This window comes from Numida meleagris, chromosome 3 (assembly GCF_002078875.1).
Source record: "Numida meleagris isolate 19003 breed g44 Domestic line chromosome 3, NumMel1.0, whole genome shotgun sequence".
NCBI classification, from domain to species: Eukaryota; Metazoa; Chordata; class Aves; order Galliformes; family Numididae; genus Numida; species Numida meleagris.
In genome coordinates this window covers 11,900,904-11,921,808 of record NC_034411.1, presented here as the reverse complement: position 1 = coordinate 11,921,808, position 20,905 = coordinate 11,900,904, and the positions used below count along the sequence as shown (strand labels likewise).

Below are 20,905 nucleotides of genomic sequence, written 5' to 3'. Positions count from 1 at the left end.
ACTGCTGTGCAACAAAGCAGTCAATTCAACAAACTGACTTCAGTACTAGTCTTCTTGACTTTCGCACTTCTACTTGCCTAATTACAAATTGATGAATCCAGCATCCAAAAAACAACTGTTACTATTGACTATTTCTCACCATTGTCACCTGTCAAGGCATACTGGGTGCAGATGGCGAGGTGCTGGCAGTGGGGCAGCTGCAGGGCTCTCAGAGGAGCGCAACCCTGTGCCAGGCATGGCTGCTTCCAGACAGTGCTGACAGCCTTCAGCGGCCCCACCACAGGCACAGCTGAGCCCCTCAGTCATGCATGCTGTCTGGGGGAAAACATACTTGAAAGGGCAAAATGCCAGAGAGCAGAGAGGGAAAGTGTGAGAAGCAGGCTTACCGTCAGAGCAGGAGAGGAGAGGTGCTACAGGTACCAGAGCAGAGATTGCCCTGCAGCCCCTGAGAGAACACCGTAGTGGAGCAGGCATTTCCTAGGAGCCCATGAGAAGAGACCACAGTGGATCCTTTCTAATCTACACAACACAGGAAGGCTGCAAAAAAAGTTTTTTCATACTATAATGTCAAACATGCATCTATCACAATATGCAAATGCTGTTTAGGCTCAAAAGAAAGCTCAACCATCTGACAACTTCACTGGTCATACATGAGCATCAGCAGCCAGAAGACATTTCTGTTTCTTTCACATTAGACTCTTAAAGTATAACACCAACATTAAAGCATGGTTTTTTGCTTTTTGGAAGCAGTCATTTATCCGATATTATCTTGCAATGGTGTGCTCCAGAATTCCAAAACCCAAGACATTCATTAAGATGTTTGAAATGAACCCAAGTAAATCAAACTTTAAATGTCTGATTACTTACTTGATTACCCCAATCAAATCTAACTTAACTGTAATCAATACATGGAAAGCTGTAACTACAGCAACAGTAACTTCAGAAATGATATTAACCACAACCACACCTTCCTAAACAGGAAACCACTGGGGTTATATTACATCATTATGGAATGCCTTTTCTGAATTAAAAATAGTACATGTTTTTAATCTTTGCAACATCCTCCTTCAACTTTAGTAGAAATCCTAAAAAGAAAAAATATAAGAAAACAGCTTATTATAGTCTGTGCTGCAAAGAAAAATCACACACTGAAATACCTAGACATTCTCCTAAGTCTTGTTTAGATGTATGACTCTTATGTACATACATGTTAGAAGTCTCCAATCCCTATTTCACCTGAATGAACAACAGGTCAGAAGAGGTTATCAAATAAATTCACACTTTCACATTTTAACACTCTTGTTTTTGTACTGGACTGATTTGTTCTCACACCACCATTCATCTATCTGCACTGCTCCTGAAGATTCAAAATAAAAATCTTTACAAATGAGTATACACAACTGTTTCAAAACTCCTTGAGTAGAAAACAGATGTATCTCAAAACACACCTTACTTGAAAGCTTTGCATGATACCATAGCTACATCTAACAGAGTGGCTTTCTCTTAATATTATAAATTAGGCAGTGTCACGGTGTTTGCATGAACTCGAACAAAATTTTGAGATTATTGCAGTAACTGTCTTTTGTGTGTACTCTTCTTAATTTAAGGCTTGTTGAAGTACAGTCCTACTATTAAGATTATCACTTCAGAAGAAAAACAGAGCCTCTTTTCCTCAAAATGGTTACACAAAAGAGATACAAGAGATCCTCTCTCTTTGGACTTGGATACTATCTTCCAGCCACAAGTGTCTAGAGCTGGAATTGAAATACTAGTTTCCTTCCTTCTATGACTGGTAGAGCTATCTCTGAGCATTTAATGATACAGCACCACCAAAGTGTAGATGGAGCAAACTGACAGGTGCAATATATGAGAACTGGACCATCCTCCCAAAGACAAAACAGCACAGCAGAAAGCCTCTAATTTAGGTAGACAGGATACCTCCCTAGAAGCCTTTAAAACATTTATGTACCATCACTCAGTTTACAGAAATTTTAAACGTGCTCTAAAATGTGCTTACTTGTCTGTTACTCAGTACAGTCCCCTTACACTAAACATAAATATACAGTGACATTGACTAAGCCAAACTAATTTTTTACCACTGCTTTATTGTTCATGCAATATTAACCAATAATTTTAGAATTCCAGATATGAACTTTTTAGAGTACCTAACCCCATACAGTTTACAGCAGGGCTCCAACTCCGCCAGTGACAGCTGAGTTCTCGTTATCTCTTCACATCAAACCACAGGAAGTCAACCAACTGATCGAGATGTGATGAACATGCAATTAGTGGCTACGTACAAGGTGGTTAAGTAGCCTACTCCATCATTGCAAAGAACTCTGTAGCAGTCAGCAAAAGAATCAAATTCTCCATCATTCAGTTTCCCCATAAAAATGTTTTCCTTTTCTGCAAAATCACAGCTTCATTCACTCTAAGTTTCACAGTTTACTCCACAATGCAATGTTACTAAGTTCCCAGATCCCTATTATCCTACACAAGCAAAAAAGGTGTGGGGCAGTGGGAGGCAGATAGGCTGGGAAAACCACAGACTAAAGATAGCACGCACATTGTGAATTCCGTCAGCCTGCATTTATGTCTGAATGATTTTTTTAATATGCATTTATGATAGAAATACTAAGAACATACTCCAAATATTAACAAAAACAGGAAATAACTCTCAGAAAACTTCACTGTACTACTAAATCATTTAACAACCACTTAAATAACATCAAAACTTTCACCCCAAATCCACTCACATAATATTCTTGACCCATCTACATGAAAATGGCCTTCAGGTTGCTCCTAAATTCAATTTCTCCCTGTCCTCAAAACTTGACACTCCTAGGTACGACAGCAGGCAGAACCCCTGGAAGGTGCAGCAAACCACCTCCCACCCCATCTTCTAAGCATGCTTTACACTTGCTCCATGTCAGAGCCTCTGGAGAGAGTGGCTGCTGACAGCTCCTCCTTCCTGATTTCTGATGTTTCAAATACCGCTCTCAAGTGTGTGCAAGCGGAGAAAAAACACAGAAGCAAACATTATTAACATTCAAAGAAATCCCCAGAAAGACTCTCACTGCTATTTGGAATGTATTATCTTACCTCCTCATTTGAGGATAAAATGCGGTATGAGTGATTTTGGCTAAAGCTATAAACGAAAGTCACACTTCCTGTTTTTCAAACTAGAAGGAATTCCCTGACCTTTAATGCAGAGCCACGATTAGCTCAAGCCTTCATGAAGCCAAAATACTTCAAAAATGCACAAAGAACAACGTAAATTTCTTCATAACGCTAACACTGTCACTTCTTACTCCTTTCTTATGCTCTTAGAATCTAGTGTTATATTTCTGGGAAAGAGTTAAATCATCTCCTGGCTGCTCCACAAGGTACAGTTACACAATACATCTTCAACCTACTAAGCACCTTTGCTGCTATCATGGATGTCACCCTGCGATCAGTTCACTGCCCTCAGGTATGCGAATGTCAGTCCGCGGGGCTGAGCTGTACATCTGTATCACTGAAACAGCAACCAAAAGGCTGCCAAAAAAAGCTCAAGTCACTTGAGCAGGAGATCCTACTTCGGTAAGAGTCTTCAAAATAATATCAAGGAAAGATGCAGGAACACATTCATGAATTGGGCTTAGCGTTTCCAAATGACAGGTAGGCCTGGTCCCGGTCTTACTGCTTGAAATGGAGATATTTATGGGCAGAGGGCTATTTATGGGCTTTCCTCCCTCACAGCAGGTAGCTCTTTCACATCTCATACAAACTTCTCAAATACAACAGAAATAGCACCCCAAGCCAAACCTCAAAGATGATTCTTGCTTAATTTCCTAGTCAGGCTTAACACACAGAACATTCAGGGTAATTCTGAGAAACTGGTAAGCAAGACCTGGTCCCACGTGTCCTATCACTGACTTGAAATGATTTAAAAGCAAAGTACATAAAACATAAAGAGACTTCGGGCTTCATTTTTAGTTCACCAACTGCTAAGGTTCAGGAAGGAGTTGAAACTCTCAGCAGAAGTGGAACAAGAGGTCTGAAATACAATCCATCTGTCCTATGCTTCTGCAGGAGCTAAGCACAGGGCAGTGCCCCCAGCACAACCGGAATGCCAACACTCTGCACTGCTGTTGAAATGGCAATGGGTGAAATTCTCTCGTCAAGTTAAGGTTTCCTTCCTGAACTACCAGCCTTGGAAGTAAAAGGGGAAAAAAAACCACATTAACCCTTCTTGTATTTTGATATTGTTAAGAGAAAGAAAAAAGAAAAACTTGAATTATTATTACTCCAAGAATTCAAGACTTAAATAATAACTACTCATCTCAGCTAATAGTCCCCAAAACAATCCACAGTAAGCAGTTATTGAAATCACAAGGGAGAAACATTTCTTTTCCAGTGCAACAGCCTGGAGTAGTCTTTTAGAGGAATTAAATAGATGCACAGTAAGTTTATTATTATACTTGGTGCAGAAAAGTACATTAAAACAAAAAAATTATTTTGACTGTGCTGATAAAGCCTACAGTATGCCTGAGAATGGTAATCCAGAGTCCTGGACTACCACTTAAAGCACAAGAAGCAAAAGGAAAAACCAAAAGGACGAGCAGAGGTAATACTCTCCATTTAATCTACTGCTCATATACTACAGTGCCGACCGCTCAAAATCGAAGAGAGTAGAAAAGTTTTACACTAATACTATATATAGGTTCTTCTGTTACATGAGATGAAGAAACGGAAAGGACCCAAGAGCCTTCAGGAGAACGAAAAACTCCTCTATGCAAACTGAGATTTAGCTCAATGAGCTAAGCCACTGAAATTAAAATCAATGAGCAGCTGGCTCTGCACCCTTCCTCAGCAGCACAGAGACACAGATACACTCATCAGCAGAACATACAAAGAACAAAAACACTCAGCACGAGCCGGGAAGATGGGCTAACTGCACTATTAACAAGCAACAAAACCACAAATGAGCTACTGAAGCTCTCCAAAACAAATACAACCATAGGATCTGGTTTTGCACCGTTTGCACTTCATTCAGATGTCACTGTTCTAATACCAATAATTCAGTAAACGAATAAGCCCCCTCTGCTCCCCTGACTGCTTCTGGTTTTACAAAGGTGTGAATGACTATCCATTATTTCAGACGTCACGCCGTCTAGCTGAAAACTATTGTGTTAACACCTTTTTCAAGAAAGCTCACTTAAAACAACTAAAGTAGTCATTTGAAGTTCTCTGTCCACGTGCTAATGGAGCCAAGACTGGACTAAAATCCTCAATTCCACTCTTCACACAGTAGCAAGAACACAGATTCTTTTCAGTACAGCCTGTCTCTTCAGAGCACACATTCATTCCTGACCTTCCACACCCAACTGCAAAAGAAGGAATAGCTTTTCAAGTCCTAGTATCCCAAGTCAAGGCGAGACCCTCAGTCGCAGTCATTTTACAAATATTACATGTGCAATAGTAAAGCAATAGCTATTTCTTTTTCACATCCCAGAATCGTGCACAAGGGCTGGCTATGGCAACAAGCCATAGAAGGCAAATCCAACCTTTATCATGCTTCCAGAGAGGAGCTGTGAGAACTTGCATGCTCCTCGATTCCTCTAGGCTGGGTACACCATAAGTAACTACCTTGGGACAGCTCAACGACTATTGCTGTTTGAACCCAACAGAGAAAAAACACATACTACAGTCATTTGAACTAAGCACGTTTCTGCCCAAACAAAATATTAAGTAAGCAGATTCTAATGAAACAGTAAAATCATTCAAGAATATCCTTATTAGATACACCTCCCCCCATAAATGAAGCACGCTCATTTACTATGCAAAACATCACATATTACAGAAACTACATTGTGTCTGGAAGGTAGATGCTATCTCAACAATAATTTTTCAATTTTTTTTTTTTTACAGTACTGATAAGGTAAAAATTCAGATAAATAAATCAGCACTTCTATTCTGACAAGTTATGACTAAGCTGCTACAAAAAACACACCAACCAACCTCAGAACACATTCAGAAGTCCTAAATTGCAATAGATGAGAATAAAATCAACAAAAAACGCAAAGCATCCATTCTTACTGGATGCTCCACTAAGAGCAAGAAACAAGAGTTTTATTTTGCACTGTTGCTTTAAGATTGATTCCTTGCAGGGAGTGAAGTGGGAATGGGCAGGAAGCAGGCACTCACGAGGATCAAAAAGAGAAGGAAAAAAAAAGCACACAGAGCAGCGATTTCCTCATCCACACAAGTAACCATACTGTGACAAGAGTTATGCTGTCTTTTTTACCTCGGCTTATGACTACCCAAGGTCATATGAGGACTTGCTTCATCCTTGGGTTACAACTTCTTGGAGAATTACTTCTGCATGTAACACAAGGAGTTGCCACCTGAAAAGCTTTATCTGGAGACTAATCAAGCATTTCTGCTTATCGCTCTTGCCATCAGACTTGACTTCCTGAACACATACCAGGTTTTAAGAAAAAAAGTTCCTGTTGTAGCAAATGTTCCTTTCCTCCTCTTCGAGCTGAATTTCCTGTCCTAACAGTTACTTGCTCCCATAGCACCAACAGTATTCTCCGAACATATTCAGGTTAAGCAAGCCCTATACACAGGGGGGAGTCAGCACGGGCTTATTCTGTAAATAGAGTATGATGCCCAATTTAAAGGTACAACATTACACACTACACAAAACAGACGCTTCGGAAGAACTTCACCGAAATACCAGCAGTGTGCATGCACTTCACGGGGCTGCAGGACAGATTTTGGAAAACAACATACAAACTTCCTTACCAGTTAAAAGAAAATGCTTCTGGAGCGCCAACTTCAAAATACATTAACAGCTGCTCCAAACACAATTCTGGCAAGCATTCACTTGTCCAGTGTAGCACTTCCCTTCTGCGAAATAAAACAATTGCCACAGTTCCGAGCTGCACTGAACTAAAAAAAAAATCACAGGAGGGAAAGGAAAGTGGTGTCACGGGAGCAGGATCACAAAAACAAGATTCGGCACTTTCTTGAGCAATTACGCCAAGAATAAGAGTACCCAAACAGTATGCTGAAAATCTAAACAAATAAATAAAGCACAGAGGTTCTAAACCGCCCCCACTTCCAGGAATTTCCACAGTAAATATTACAAAATCTTTGGAAAAAAACTTTGGAAGGAACTTATTTCAAAACCTAGGCCGTACAAAACTACTTTTCCTCTGCATTTTTGAATGGCCTTCAACAAATCACCTTTCTGCCTCCATTTCTTTGCAGAGATGTTTAAGATATTAATAACCACCTCCTTTACTCCAATAGATTTTTAAGGCAATATACACAAGTGTCCAGCACCACTGTAAATGACTCTCTCACCAGGAATCACATTACTGAAAGAGAAGAAGAACATTTACAACCTTCCCACATTGGAAAGAAATATGAACTGTTAAAGAATGCTTTTAAAAACTACATTAAAATAAAGGAAATATTCTTTCTGGACATCTCAAAAAAGATACAGTACTTGAGCTCTACTTTTATATAGCCTGTTAGTGTCTTCAAGTAAGTGGTTTGACTTTGAAAGCTCACCAACAAACACAAACTGCTTTAACACTGAACAGGAATCACTGAATTAACATCTTGCTTATACCCATTAAACGAGTAGGATTTTGCATACACTTGCTTTCTTCTTCCTACTAGATGGATACCGCTGCTTTGTTTCACAGTTGTAAGGCAACTCCTACCACTTGAAGTCTGTATAAGCTTACTGTATAAAAAAAACACAAGTGTTTTTACATACACATAATCCATATCTATGCATGCACACAGCCTTCTACATATACCATTCAAATTGCTATTTTACACATACTAATTCTGAAAGACACAGTCTTCCCTCCCGAAGATCCACTAGTGAATCTATCCCTATTCAGACAAGCTTTCTTTCTGAAGACCTGATGCTGGGAAATGTGCCCTTCAGTGGACATCTCATTTTTCTTCAAATGAGAGGAAAGCAGCATAAGAAGTGTCAGGCACCGAAGAGTAAGGTGGACACTAAAGCAGAGAGAAAGATGAGAATCTGGGTCTGCTCATCCTGTTCTAGGCTGAAAATCATTGACTTAAAATGTCTGCAAACAGCATAATTACAGATTTCAAACACTGCAATCATATTTTACAACTCTGAGAAAGGCCACAGGTGTTTCACAACACAGAATAGCTACATGGCATTGGTAACACACACACAGGAGCTCCAAACATCTACAATAGGTGTTTATGCCCAAAACAAATGTGCACTTGGCTTGCTTGACTTGCCTTCTATGGAAGCTAATAAACAATGATCAGCACATCAAGAAGAAATCCTTGTAACTTTGCCAAAATTACTTGATTTACTATCTTCCATCTCCCTCAAGTTTCCTCTGCCTTTTCCCACAGGCAATGATTTTGACACAGCAACAGTACTAAGAACGACCTACGCACCCTGTAAGCGTGTACGATTCCATGACAGGAATCATACATGAGGGGGGCAACAGGAAAATGGTTCCCTTAAACAAAAAAAGGGAGTGGGGCAGAAACCCCCCAAAGCTGTTACCTCTCACTACAGTGGAAGACTCATAACAGAAAAAGAGAAACATCTGCTTAATTCCTTGTTTAATGTACAGATTTTAATTTTGTTGATCATGCGCAGTTGTCTAAGTTGACTAAGAATAGTCCACTGATATTCTATGTCTTTTTTTCTACTGAGGTGGTGGGGAAAAATCACAAGATCTCACAGAATAAAATTAAACAAGTTACAAATAACCACAAGGCATCTTGACACCATTTGAAGACTGCGGTGTGAGAAATGTAGCATGCTTTAGAAGTGAATATATGGAGGATTTAGGAAAAGTTACACATCATATAGATTCCAGGGTGCTTAGGAAGCTTTTTTAAGTCTTATTATTACCACACACACTGTTAAATAAGTTTAGTGCCAACATAACCTACACGACCAAGATAAAGCAGAAAGAACCCACGTGGAAACAGACTACTCCACCATGAAGAAATCTTCACAGCAAAATTAAAGCAAATTTTTTTAAGTACTAATGTCAAGAAGAATGGAGTTTCTTCTAATTCCATTCTACAGATAGTGCCAAGGATTACAAGGAGAATGTGCTACTGCCAGTAAGGAATACCAAGTAATTCCATTAAGTAGTCTCAGTTTGGGACAAAAGGAACGTAAAAGCACAAGAAGAGTGCAGCTAGACTGCAGATTGGAAGCTTCTTGCCCCCGTTGTTCCCTCTTGCTTCCACCCCCAAAGAGTAAAGCACTAGGCTACTACTGATGAGATGACAGATCTGATAAAGCACTCAGGAAAAGACTTTTCAGGTTCACACCTGTAGCAAGAGCTCAGGAAACAAATACTTAGTGACCTGTTTGTACAGGTACTGACTAAAGGAGCTAAGAACCAGTACACTGACAGTAACTGCTTCCCCGATCATATACTCTCAAATCAAAGCATTACTAGAGAATCTATTGACCAAGAATTACCAGATTCACGCAACAAGACATCAGCCACGGTGTTAATGATTGGGAGGACCAACACAATGGAAAAGGCCGTACAAAAGAGGTGGAAGGACCAGCACAAGAGAAAGGTGCTACAAGGGAAGGGAAGTAAATTGCTCACCTGTATCAGAAGATTCTGGGTTTGCAGGGAAAAGCTTCCACCAGGGAGGAACCTCCAGAAAGAGACTGTTCCTCAGTGGCAGTCAGCCCTTAAATGAGGCCTAAGAGGAGGGGAGCCAGGCTTCCAGTCACACAGTGAATTGCCTTCACCTGTGCTCCCAGGGCTGACCGGGTCTTTCCTCCAGGTGCTCAATCAGCGGTTCAGGCCCTGACTCAGCAGTTCCCATACACATGGTAATATGCACTACATACAACTTCACTTAGAATTTGCTTTTTGAGAGCCCAGTTTACCATTAATGGAGTTTGGTTTTCAGAGAAATAGATAACACACAAAATTACTTAAAAACAAAAATGAAAGAACCACGCTAGCAAAACATTTATATCCAGAAAATAACATTAGCCTGAGTTTATATCAATTAATAACTTTTGCAAAAATACAGAAGTTTGGAAATATATGTTTCATTAGCTAAAGGCAGTTCCTAGCTAGGAAGGTAAATAGTCAATATAGTCAATAGGGTGGGGAGGCACAGACTCATCACAACAAAGTGTCTCTGGAGCCAGACTGTACAGTTAAGTAATAATGATTTTGTCAGCACATTTCTGTTTGTGTAGGAAACTGCTTCTCTAATTTCTGCCGAACATATCAAATGAAAGCAAAAATAAGTCTCTTTTTCATCAGTCCATATTAAAATTATAAAAGGATCCTTTTAAATTATCACAAAACAGTAGTAGGTAAGTTCAATAAGTGTTTTCCAAGCACTGGGGGTAAAAGAACACAGCTACTCCAAGTCTGTTAAAATAAGAATTCTTGTCCTTCACATACAAAACACGGACAGAAAAAACACTGAACAAAACTGTGTCAAGCATCACAAAACACACAATACAGAACAATTTTTTGTATTCCCCCCCCCCCCCAAGGAATTGCCATCAACAAACTAAGAGACCCATGCTGAAGATTTCTCTTCACAATTAGAAAATTAGCCACACTGCAAGAAGAAAAGTCTTGGTAACTGTGAAACGTGATGAATAAGCTCGCAGAGGTTCTATATCAAACACCCGTTTTAAAAAGCTGGTAACATCAAAATTCAGCTCCAAATTACATCCTCCTTGTACAATTGTAGGAATCTTAAGGGCAGCCTCAGGACTTGGAGCACAGAAAATACAGTAGGTAAAGCCATCTAAGCTTGGGGCACTCCCATCCTTTGTACTACAAACACCAGCACTACCTCTTCACAGCGCTGGACCAGCAGATTTCAGCGTGTTTGTGCAAGGTTAGTTTTACCCTGAATTATGCCCTTCTGGCTCAAGTAAGCACCAGCAGAACAGAGAGCGGTGATAGACTGGTCTCAGCCAGCCTCCACCCAAGATAACAGCGAAGTTACAACTGAAATACCAACATCTATTTCCTCCTTTTCTTGTTACTAGGTGTCCCACAAAACACTCACACAACACAGCGCTTTATTTACAGAAGATGGGGTAAAGGCGAAAGGGCTTTAGAGAGCAGCAGCATGAAATACCTTGCAGCTACGCTGTCCCAACAGCACAGATCGCATTTTCTTCAGCTACTTCGCATTTATGTAATGAAAGTCTTTGTTACTGTTTCTATTAACTCTTTATTTTAGTTGTAGGTATTAAAATTATAAAGCTGTACTCTCACTTAAGTCTCTTAACGTTTAGACTACAGGAGTAAAAGAGATCTCTTTCTAACTGCTGCCAGAACAAATAGCCCAAGTCCCCCAGCTCCACAAGAGCCTACAATACTAACCGCTCATGTTAGTAAATCAACTGATATGTACTGAACCAAACAGGAAATAAACAGGGAGTTCACAGAAAATGCTGGCTGGCTACACCTGTATATAAAGTAATCTATAAACGAAATATGCACAGGCTTTTTGTTGCCATTCTCTACACGTAATTTCTGCATTATGAAACCTTACCAGCTTACCAAACTGTGCAAGTTTGAAGATGACTAGTGAGAAAAAGAAAAAAAACACAGAAGCCATGGTTCTGGCCATGGGAAGTTCAGATCGAGACAGGATATCCAGGTCATATCAGAAAGACAGATGGAGATTTTGCTCAGATAAAAGCAAGAGAATGGACGTTGGGAAGAACAGAAGGTAGCCTCAGCATGGAGAAGACAAACTAAAGCTTTGTTTTAGAACAACATTATCCGTGAAAAAATGCTTAGAAAGGAAACAAGAACTCAAAAAAGGAGACCTGAGGGTCCCACACCACATGTGGAACTGAATTACGGCCTGCAGAAACAATCAGAAGGGCAGCAGGATAGCAAAGAGGGCAGTCACAAAAGGCTGAAACAAGGAAAGATTTTAAGATGAAAAGGATGAACACAAGGGTAACAGTGAGAGGGAATACTCTTAAGAATTTCCCTTTACACAGAGAAAATGCTCGCGCCTTCTCTACCCTGAGAATGAAGTACTTCCAAGCCCCAGAGCTAAGACAACGCAGGACTGATCCAAGGGCAGGCAGCTGAGCCTGAAGAGAAAATTAGCAAAATGGCAACAAAGTGTTTTAAATGTAACCCCACAAAGTTCGAGGGAAATGCAATTATAGTTGTTAGCACTTGAAACAATGTCTTCCTTCCATTTAGAATGCCTCTCTAAACTAGTCTTTCCGTTAAAAGAATTACCAACTACTTCTACTAAGTAACTGAGCAAAATAAATATTCCCTGTGAAAGGTCTCTCCCCTCCTCCAGACAACCTGCAGTAGCTCATAATGCACAAAACTCTGGGTCAAAAACTTCTCAAAAATACACAGCAAGAAGGAGCACTAAGAAGCCGATCCCTAAGAACAAAAGAAACCTACAACACCAACGAAATCAATTTAAATTAAACTGGAAGTCTGGGTAAGTATGGATAAGGAAGAGTTATGGAACACAATGTCTGTGTAGTCCGGATGCACCTCGTCTGGAAGTTTTCCATAGTGACCACTCGTAAAGCACATCAGGCTGCATTACTAGAAATAAGCAAGCTGACCACTCTGAACAGTTCTCACCATACTTAATGTCATCCTTAAAACTATTAGAAATAAAAATCTTGCAGTTAACAAAAATTTGCACGTGACTGACCTAATTCACTCACATTTTTTAAAGATTTTCAACCACATTAGTAGCATTCCTAAGCTTAATGAGGATTTCAGTAAAATAATATGTTGATGTAAGTTAGACCAGAGCAGAACAAAATATTCTAGTTGTTCAGCCAGAAAATCAAATGAAACAAGCAGAAGTGCTCAGAGAAGATATGCCTGACTTCCCAAAAGGTAAGAGTTGGGAGCCTAGGAGCTGGCCTCTTCTTTTAATTCTGCCTCAACTACACATTGTACCTTTTTATGGCCAGGTTTGATGGCTTGGCAAACAGAAGCTAACTGATTCTAGAAGCTTACTGTGCAAATAAACAACAGAGGTGGTATTTTTTACAGTATAAAAGTCATTAGGGTTGCTATGAATGAGTGAATATTTAGCAAAGATATATCCAGTATAATTTGCGGAGTCAATTTTCAGAAAATAACGTGAGGAATAAAAACAACAACAACTTCTGGGACAGACTGCATCCACTTTGTATCAGGAAATTTTGTATTTGCAATTCAATTGCAAGCGAATATCAAAAACATCAGCATTTGACCATTCAGCTGTAGGTTGACAAAAGTGAACTTAATTCTATTTGCTGTTACAGTTCAGAATTCAAGCACTAATCTATGGGCATAAGATAAAGCTTCAAAACGAAAGGCAGTTTCTCTGAATCTCTGTACATATAGATATTCCAAAGTATTAAACAATACTGAGACAAAATGGTTCACTGTCTTTACAGCATAGTATCCTTCTCTCAGTCAGCTATGAACTAATGATACGCTACAGTTACAAAAGAGTACATCAGTAAAATTCAGGAGAGAAAAGACAAGAGAAGATGCGGAGTTTCAATAAGGGACATATACTCAACGTTATATGCTACACAGAGAGTAGGAATGCAAACACACTTTTAGCCTACTGCAGCAGTGCTTTTTACAGTTATACCAACCCACAAACAACCCAATGGATTAACACGAACGTAAAGCATCTTAGCAGCAGGGAATTTATCGCTTTGTTGTGAGAGCTATCGCGCACACTGAGCAAACCAGCTCAAATCATTGCAGTTCTCCATTTGTCCCTGTTAGACCAAAGCATACTATGAATTTCTGTACAGAATAAAGGCATTCCTAAAATTCCTGAAAATGAAGTATTAGAAGCCTTCCTACCCCTGCAAGGCACACTCCTTCACAATTAAAAGGACATCACCGACAGAAAGCAGTCAGCCTAAATACACGCATCCCAGTCCAAGCTTCTCCAAAGGAACAAAAACCACACACACACACACACACACACACACACACAATGCTTCAAAAACTTAAATTTAAGTAACAAGAGGTGCAAAAAGCTTGGCGTACTGTGAAGATATTTAGGAAACAAACTTGTCACAATGGGTTAACGTCTCACTCTTCTGTAAACTGGATTCAACCCTAATGTAAAACAAGAAGAATTAACTGGATGGCCTCACAGTTCACTTGCCCGCACCGTAACTGTTAATTTACAGTAATTGGTTTCCTCTGTACAAGACAAAAATCAGAACTGAAATAAATGTTCATAAGGTTGCCGTTACCAAAATACCAAGGTTAAACACAGAGCTACCTAACAGAAAGGTGTACATGCTGCAATTCTGTCAAACTCTTCTTCTGTGCACTTTACAGTAATACCTTTTTTCTTCTATTAAAATAATTATTATAAAACTATAAATGTATCTCCATAAGCATTGTTTATACAACGTTCTGAAACACAGATTTGAAGGTCACTTCTATGTGACAGAACTTAAGAGCCTCCTTCTTTCACGCTAATCAATAAAAAAGCATTTAATTGCTAGCTGAAGCTATACAGCAGAAAGAACAGCTAATGCAAATGGCCTATTTAATTAAGTGTTATGGCCAACAATGGCAGAAATTTTCACGTCAAGAATGCCACAATGACTTCCACACAGATGGATCCCCATACTTCCATATACCTCAATGGTAGGCAATGAAACAACTCGCCTTTGGTTAAGCGCACGAGGCGCCTTGACAAGAACCATGTCCGTTCCTTCATAAATAGAATTTAATAACTGTTCTCACCTCATTCAGACCGAGCCATGTTCCCAACCATATCACATAGTAGGAAGGCATCAACAGTAATCGCTAAAATGTCATTTCTATGACAAGATATATTTCAATTGTTTAGATAGTACCAACATTAATTAAAAATAAAAAAAAGCGAAGATGAAACTTATGCCTTTCACTGGTGTCTCTGCAAAAAATGGGATCTAAGTGAAGGATTTTTTTAACAGTCTGTTTTAAAAAGAAAATATAAACAAATCATAGCTGAAAATGCCTGCAATTTCTTTCATGACTTACAAACAGACGAAGAGGTACAGAAGTCCATAGACAAGTTTTCTCTTGTTAATAATATTTAAAAACAAACCAAACCAGAAAGTGGGCATACCATTTTTTTCCTTTAGAGAGCTCTACAAAGAGAACACAACAACCTCTCCACAGCTTTGACTTGAAAAAAGTTACATGACATAGAACGATTTTCAATGGCCAAAAGAGACACTGCACATCTGAATAACAGAAGTATGAGAGGAAAGCTGACGGTCTAGCTCATGACCGTAACAGCACTGCCTAAATATCACAACATTTCAGTTCTATTAAAGACGAAATGAGAACAATTAAAGCCATCTACCAAAAGCAGAGAAATCAAAAAGGAAATAAACGTGCTAAAGGACTGTTTACATTTGTCCCACAAGAGAACAGACTGAACTGAGTCATTGACCTCACCATGCCAGTCGTAGTTCCCTGTATCTTCCCTCCTTTATGCCTCCATGTATGTTGAAGAGTTTTCTCTATTTCTCTGTTAATGCACCCTAAGTAAAACTGATCTAATTTCTTCTTAATATCATTTCAAATTGGTGTCATTGTAAGGGACATTTCTTAGCTCAAAAAAATTCTAAAGCTTCTATCACTTTCCATCGTATCTTTCTTTCAAGGTGAGCTTATCAGTCTTGCATTTGCCTTCCTCAGTCTTGAGTAACAGTGAGCAACTCATATACATGTAGAAAAGAAAAAGCAAAATGCCTGGAATCCTCAACAGCTTTTTCAGGTAAGCTCCAGTTGCTAAAATTAGCCAATCCCATTTCTAAATCACAAATGCAGCTGTCATCAGAGATAAAAATTAAAACTATCACCATATAGGTAGAACAAGGCAAATGTAGGTGTTTTGTTTCCTTCTGTGATCTCAAATTGTGCCCTACTTAGCTATCAGAACTCAAATACACCAGTTGTTTCCAAGGGCATTTCTGCATCTGTAACTCCTATACAAAATAAACAACGTCAAATTGTTAGCACGTCACAAAACAAAGCACGTATAAAGATGGGCAAAGTAACTGTTCCCACTATAAATCAAAAAATGATTTTAAAATGCAGATTCTAAATCGCAAAATAATCAACGTGGCACTTCAAACTGAAGTCATTTCAAGCACTTGAGAAAGACTGAAAACCTGTGAAGCTGTACCTCAGACACACTGCAGAAACTTCACTTTCCCCACTTACTGAGCTAAACTCGTAAAATCAATCCAGAACAAAAGACAAAAAAACAACTCAGATGCTCATCTGTTTTACCTTGCTTCATTTTTTAATGAGGTCTAGAACCAGTTTTAGGACTGTTCAAGAAATAGTCCTAAAAAGATCCAAGGACTAGAACGTGAACTTCTTAGCTCCCCTAAATATAGCAGCAGTCACGTGGCTATTACTAAGACCACATAAGCTTTTCCATACTAGAATAGTTTCTAAAGCTTTCCCCCCCAAAATTTCACATTGTGCTGAGAACATTCAGTTTCACATGAAATGAAGCATCTCAGACCTAAAACAGTTTAAACAAAAATACACAACCACTAACAAAAAATATATATAAATCAGAACAGTCCTACCTATACTACACTACTGAAAAATAAGAATAAACTGTTATCGCATTTGAAAGTAGTCTATGATCATCAAAGAGATATTTATTAGCCATAAAATTAAAATTACTTTTTCTAGGAGCAAATAAAAGTCTAAACTTAGGAAGATGAATAGCGCTCTGGAGTAAATTTGTGTTTTGTAATTAGTAAATGTACAAACATAACGAACAATTCATACCACTCCAAGACCAATTCCACTAACTGCAGACTGAACTACTGGCAGTAATAATGCAGCCTTGTGAATGCTTGGCATAAACCCATGTCTTTCCACAACAGTGCTGACACCCACCAGAAGATATACCAGGCACCAAGTTTTATTTCACTGATGGGAGAAATAGATTAATACGCACTTTATTTCATACAGTATGTTCAAAAACAAAGAGTTACCAGGACGCCCTGGCATAAAATTGGTATTATTTTCCCTAATAATCAAGGAGAGAAATTGAAAAAAAAGAGCTGAAAGCACTTGGACATTGATTCACCAGTGGAGGCCATGACAGAAAGTATGATTTCTGGTTGCCAGCTTTCCGCTGCTACCACTGCTCAGTATGTTTCTAACTTTAAAAGCACATACACCCTCTTTGTAATCCATCATTTAGATTGTTTCACCTCTCTGGCAAAGAGGTATGTGAGGTTATGATGGTATCAAAGAACAGGATGCCTGCAGTACATTCACCGCACCCAAGAGCTGGAGCACACAGCGCTTCTATAATAACCTCCTTTCGCTAAGCTCTTCATCTAAACAGAAACGCCAAGGACTGTTGGTTTCACTAGGAGCGCTGGCTTTCAGGAGAGACAACTCACGAGTGTTTGCAAGATAAAGACATCATTCATCTGGACACTTCCAACAGCAGGCACTAGAAACCTTTGCTCCTACATCTCACCTCACAAACCCTCTCGAAAATCTCAAGTTTTAAGTCTGGAGACCAGAGCTGGTCAGACATGACTCTGGCAATACTACCCTGAAAATGGAAGGGACTGCTTTAATCTGAAGCTAAGGCATAGTTGGAAGGGGGGAGCAGCAAAGCAGCAGGAAAAACAGGCTGGTATGAAACCTTATTCCAGCCTTTCCAAAACAGCACATTATTTCCACTAGCCGCCCGTAAGATCTACCGCAGAAATCTTCAGGTACTGTCAGACCCTCAGAATGATGCATTTTTTTCCACCAATAGACAGCATTAAACGTACCAGCTACTCAACATGATGGGCTCTGAACAGACTGTTATTCTACCAATATGGTTAATTTATTGTTATTATCTACAGGCTGTCAGCTTGCTAAATCCACTGCAGACTACACTCTAGCATACAGAAAGTACTGTGAGTCAATGTGTTTTCCAAGTCTTCCCTAGCTTCTGTATGCCACAATTTTAAAGTGAAGATGCTTCAGATTACAAGTGAAGATTCTTCTAATTACTATTTCCTCCTTAGCTAGAATACATTAATTATAGGCTTTTCCTCTTGATAATAAGAAAACAAAGACCAGTGCAACACAAACAGTGTAAGAAACCTAATTACTGAGTCAGATGCCCTTCAGATGTCAGTTTGACTACAGTGAGGAGCAGGAAAATAAAACACACACAACACACACACCTATCAGCCTCGAGTTGTTAGATCAGTTATCAAAACAATGTCTTTCCTCGGTGACTTCATTAGGAGGAACTCAACCAGCTAATTAACCTGTTATGTTTTGAAATGTACTTTTCTAAAGACAGGTAGCCTGCTGATGTATTTATTACAAACCAGATGTGATAAGTAGTTCTGAACGTAAATGCTTAAGTACAGCATGGCTTTGAACTTTGAAGGTCACATACAGTAAGCACTAACATCAATGTTCTTGTGTCAGATTGCACCTTCTGTTTATCACTTATGGTTAGGAGAAGGAAAATGAATTAAGAAAAAATAATGAGAACCAGTTCTGTGATAACTCGAGAAGAACTGTAATCCACTTGTTCTCATTTAAAGACCTACTATCACTGTAATATTCTCCTAAAATTAAACAAGAAAATAGAATGGGGGATGGTGAAGACACAATTTCATTCTACTTTTCAACTCCGTGTAATTAAGCCAGCAATTCTATCGTACAAAAGAATGCATTTTTCTCCATTTTCACAGACGCTTCAAGCATTTCCTTTAAGAGAGCGGAAGGATTTTCTCCTTGATTAACACCTTCTATTTTAAAGCAGCATAGCTGTGACTGCAGACACAAGTCAGAGGGTTTTGTACTGATCTTTTCTCCAGATATCAGGGGATTTATCTTCCATTCTTCTACATTCCCACAAGCTTTAGGATACAAAGCTCAACAGTTGGGCCTACAGGCACAGAAATACACTTCATATACTGGAATTTGGTTCAGGTTTAAGAAAAAAAAAGCACAACTCAGAGATAAATAACCAACATGGATTTCTTTTTAGCACCACCACGTTCAAATGCAGCACAAATGATTACGCTTCCCAGCAGAACACCGAGTTACGCACAATCCCCTCTTACACATAAATAACAAAGCAGACAAGAACGAGGACAGATGTACACGACATATATTTCAACTCACCCCATTCTAGATACTCGAGTATGTTCTTCTCTCTTCTCAGAGGGGAATTGTTACATTCGTCGTACAGGCAGATGAGTATATCCAGCAAGGTTTCCACGCTGAAGCACTGCCCATTAGTCTGAGTTGGCCCATCCAAAATAAACTGCTCCAACTGCTTCAGACGCACTTCTCCAGACATGGTTGTTTCAGTTTGCAATGGGGTTTCCTTTTTAATTATTATTATTACTTCGTCAAAAAAAAAAAAAAAAATCCAAAAACCAGCTTTTCAAGGCGTTGTTTGAAAAGAAGCCGACAGTATTCTTACCAAGTGTCAAGCCCTGGTGGTGCCTTATTTACAGCCCACCTCGGCTCCCAGCCTGGGGCTGAGCCCTGGGAAGTTTCAGGCACACACAGATAAACGCTACGTGTGTGAGCGCGTGTAAATATATATGTACATATATAGGCGTATATATAATTTTTAATTTAAGAAAATAAAGAAAAATCTTCTAATATGCTTAATAAGGAAAAATAGATTGCTTCTTCTGACACTTCAGTGACAATAATCACTCTGAAATTCCACCAGGACTGCCTGACACCGATTTTACCGCGCGTAGAAAGACATAAGCTTTTATATCTTTAAAAACGTCCTTCTCCTTCATTCAAAATTCAGATCATGCAACACAACCCTGAAACGAATCCCACTGCATCATTAAAGTGTAAAAGCCCCATTCCGTCCGCATCGGATTTCGCTTCCCAGAAAGGATCGGAAGGGGAAAAAAAAAAAAATAGAATAAATATATATATTGACGTCGGGAGGGAACAACAGGGCGGGGAGCGGCACGGCCGCCTGGGCCTCGGCCTCCCGGGCAGGGGCAGCGCCCGGCGGTCCCCTCGCCGCCGCCGTGGGGGTGGGGCCCCTCCTGAGGGCGCAGCCACGTCCTGCCCCGGGGAGCCGTCCCCTGCCGCCACCTCCTCCTCCTTACCGAGTCTCCTTTTAAGGCCTTTCAGTGACTGGAAAAAGCTAAAGTCTTCATCGCCGCCCTCTCCTCCTCTGCTGCGCCGAAGGGCGGCGGGAGAACGCCCGTAGCCCTGTCAGAGCCGCCCCATGGCCGCCCACCCTGCTTTTCCTGCTGCTCCTCCGCTGCGCGTCCTGCGGCGGGAAGGAACGCGGCGGCCCCGCTCTGGCTGCGGGCCGGGAGGCCCCGGCGGCGGCTTCACTCCCAGCGGCGAGGAGATGCTCTCCCGGCCTCGCCTCCACAGGCAAAGGGCATCCTTCCTTCCCGGCGTGTGTGTGCGTGCGTGCGCGCGCCGAGCGGCGGCGCGGGGAGGGCTGCCTCCCTGCCGCCCTCCCTCCCGTTCTCCTCGCCTTCTCCCTGCCTCCCTCCCGCGGTCACACGCAGCAGCCGCCGCCGAGCTCGCAGCTGCACAACATGGCGGCCGCGGCGGGAGGGGAGCCGCCGCCGAGCGCCGCCGCAGCGCGGGGAGCCGAGCCCGGGCGCCGCCGCTACTGATGGGATTGAGGGGAGGAGGGAAGCGAGGGGGTGGATGCTGGAGCGGGGAATGCAGGGATACGGGCGGGACCAGGCGGATGGAGGAAGGGAGGCGGGGGGACGCCGGCTGCGGAGGCCCGGTCGGAGCTCCGCGCGCGGCTCGGCCGGTGCTGAGGGGTCGGCCGGCTCGGCTCAGTTCCCTGGGCGGTGCGGGCTGGG

General features: G+C 40.7%; 1 protein-coding gene across 7 annotated transcripts in view; it reads right to left on the bottom strand.

The window, feature by feature from the left end:
- Window positions 1-20,681, bottom strand: part of CDC42BPA (CDC42 binding protein kinase alpha) — a 166,129-nt gene extending 145,448 nt beyond the window's left edge. For all 7 annotated transcript variants that reach the window (XM_021389503.1, XM_021389504.1, XM_021389508.1 and 4 more), the window contains exons 1-2: window positions 20,180-20,681; window positions 19,218-19,442 (exon numbers count right to left, since the gene is read on the bottom strand). In XM_021389503.1, the coding sequence (XP_021245178.1) occupies window positions 19,218-19,395 (178 nt within the window). In that variant the 5' untranslated portion in view covers window positions 19,396-19,442; window positions 20,180-20,681. The remainder of the gene's footprint in view (window positions 1-19,217; window positions 19,443-20,179) is intronic.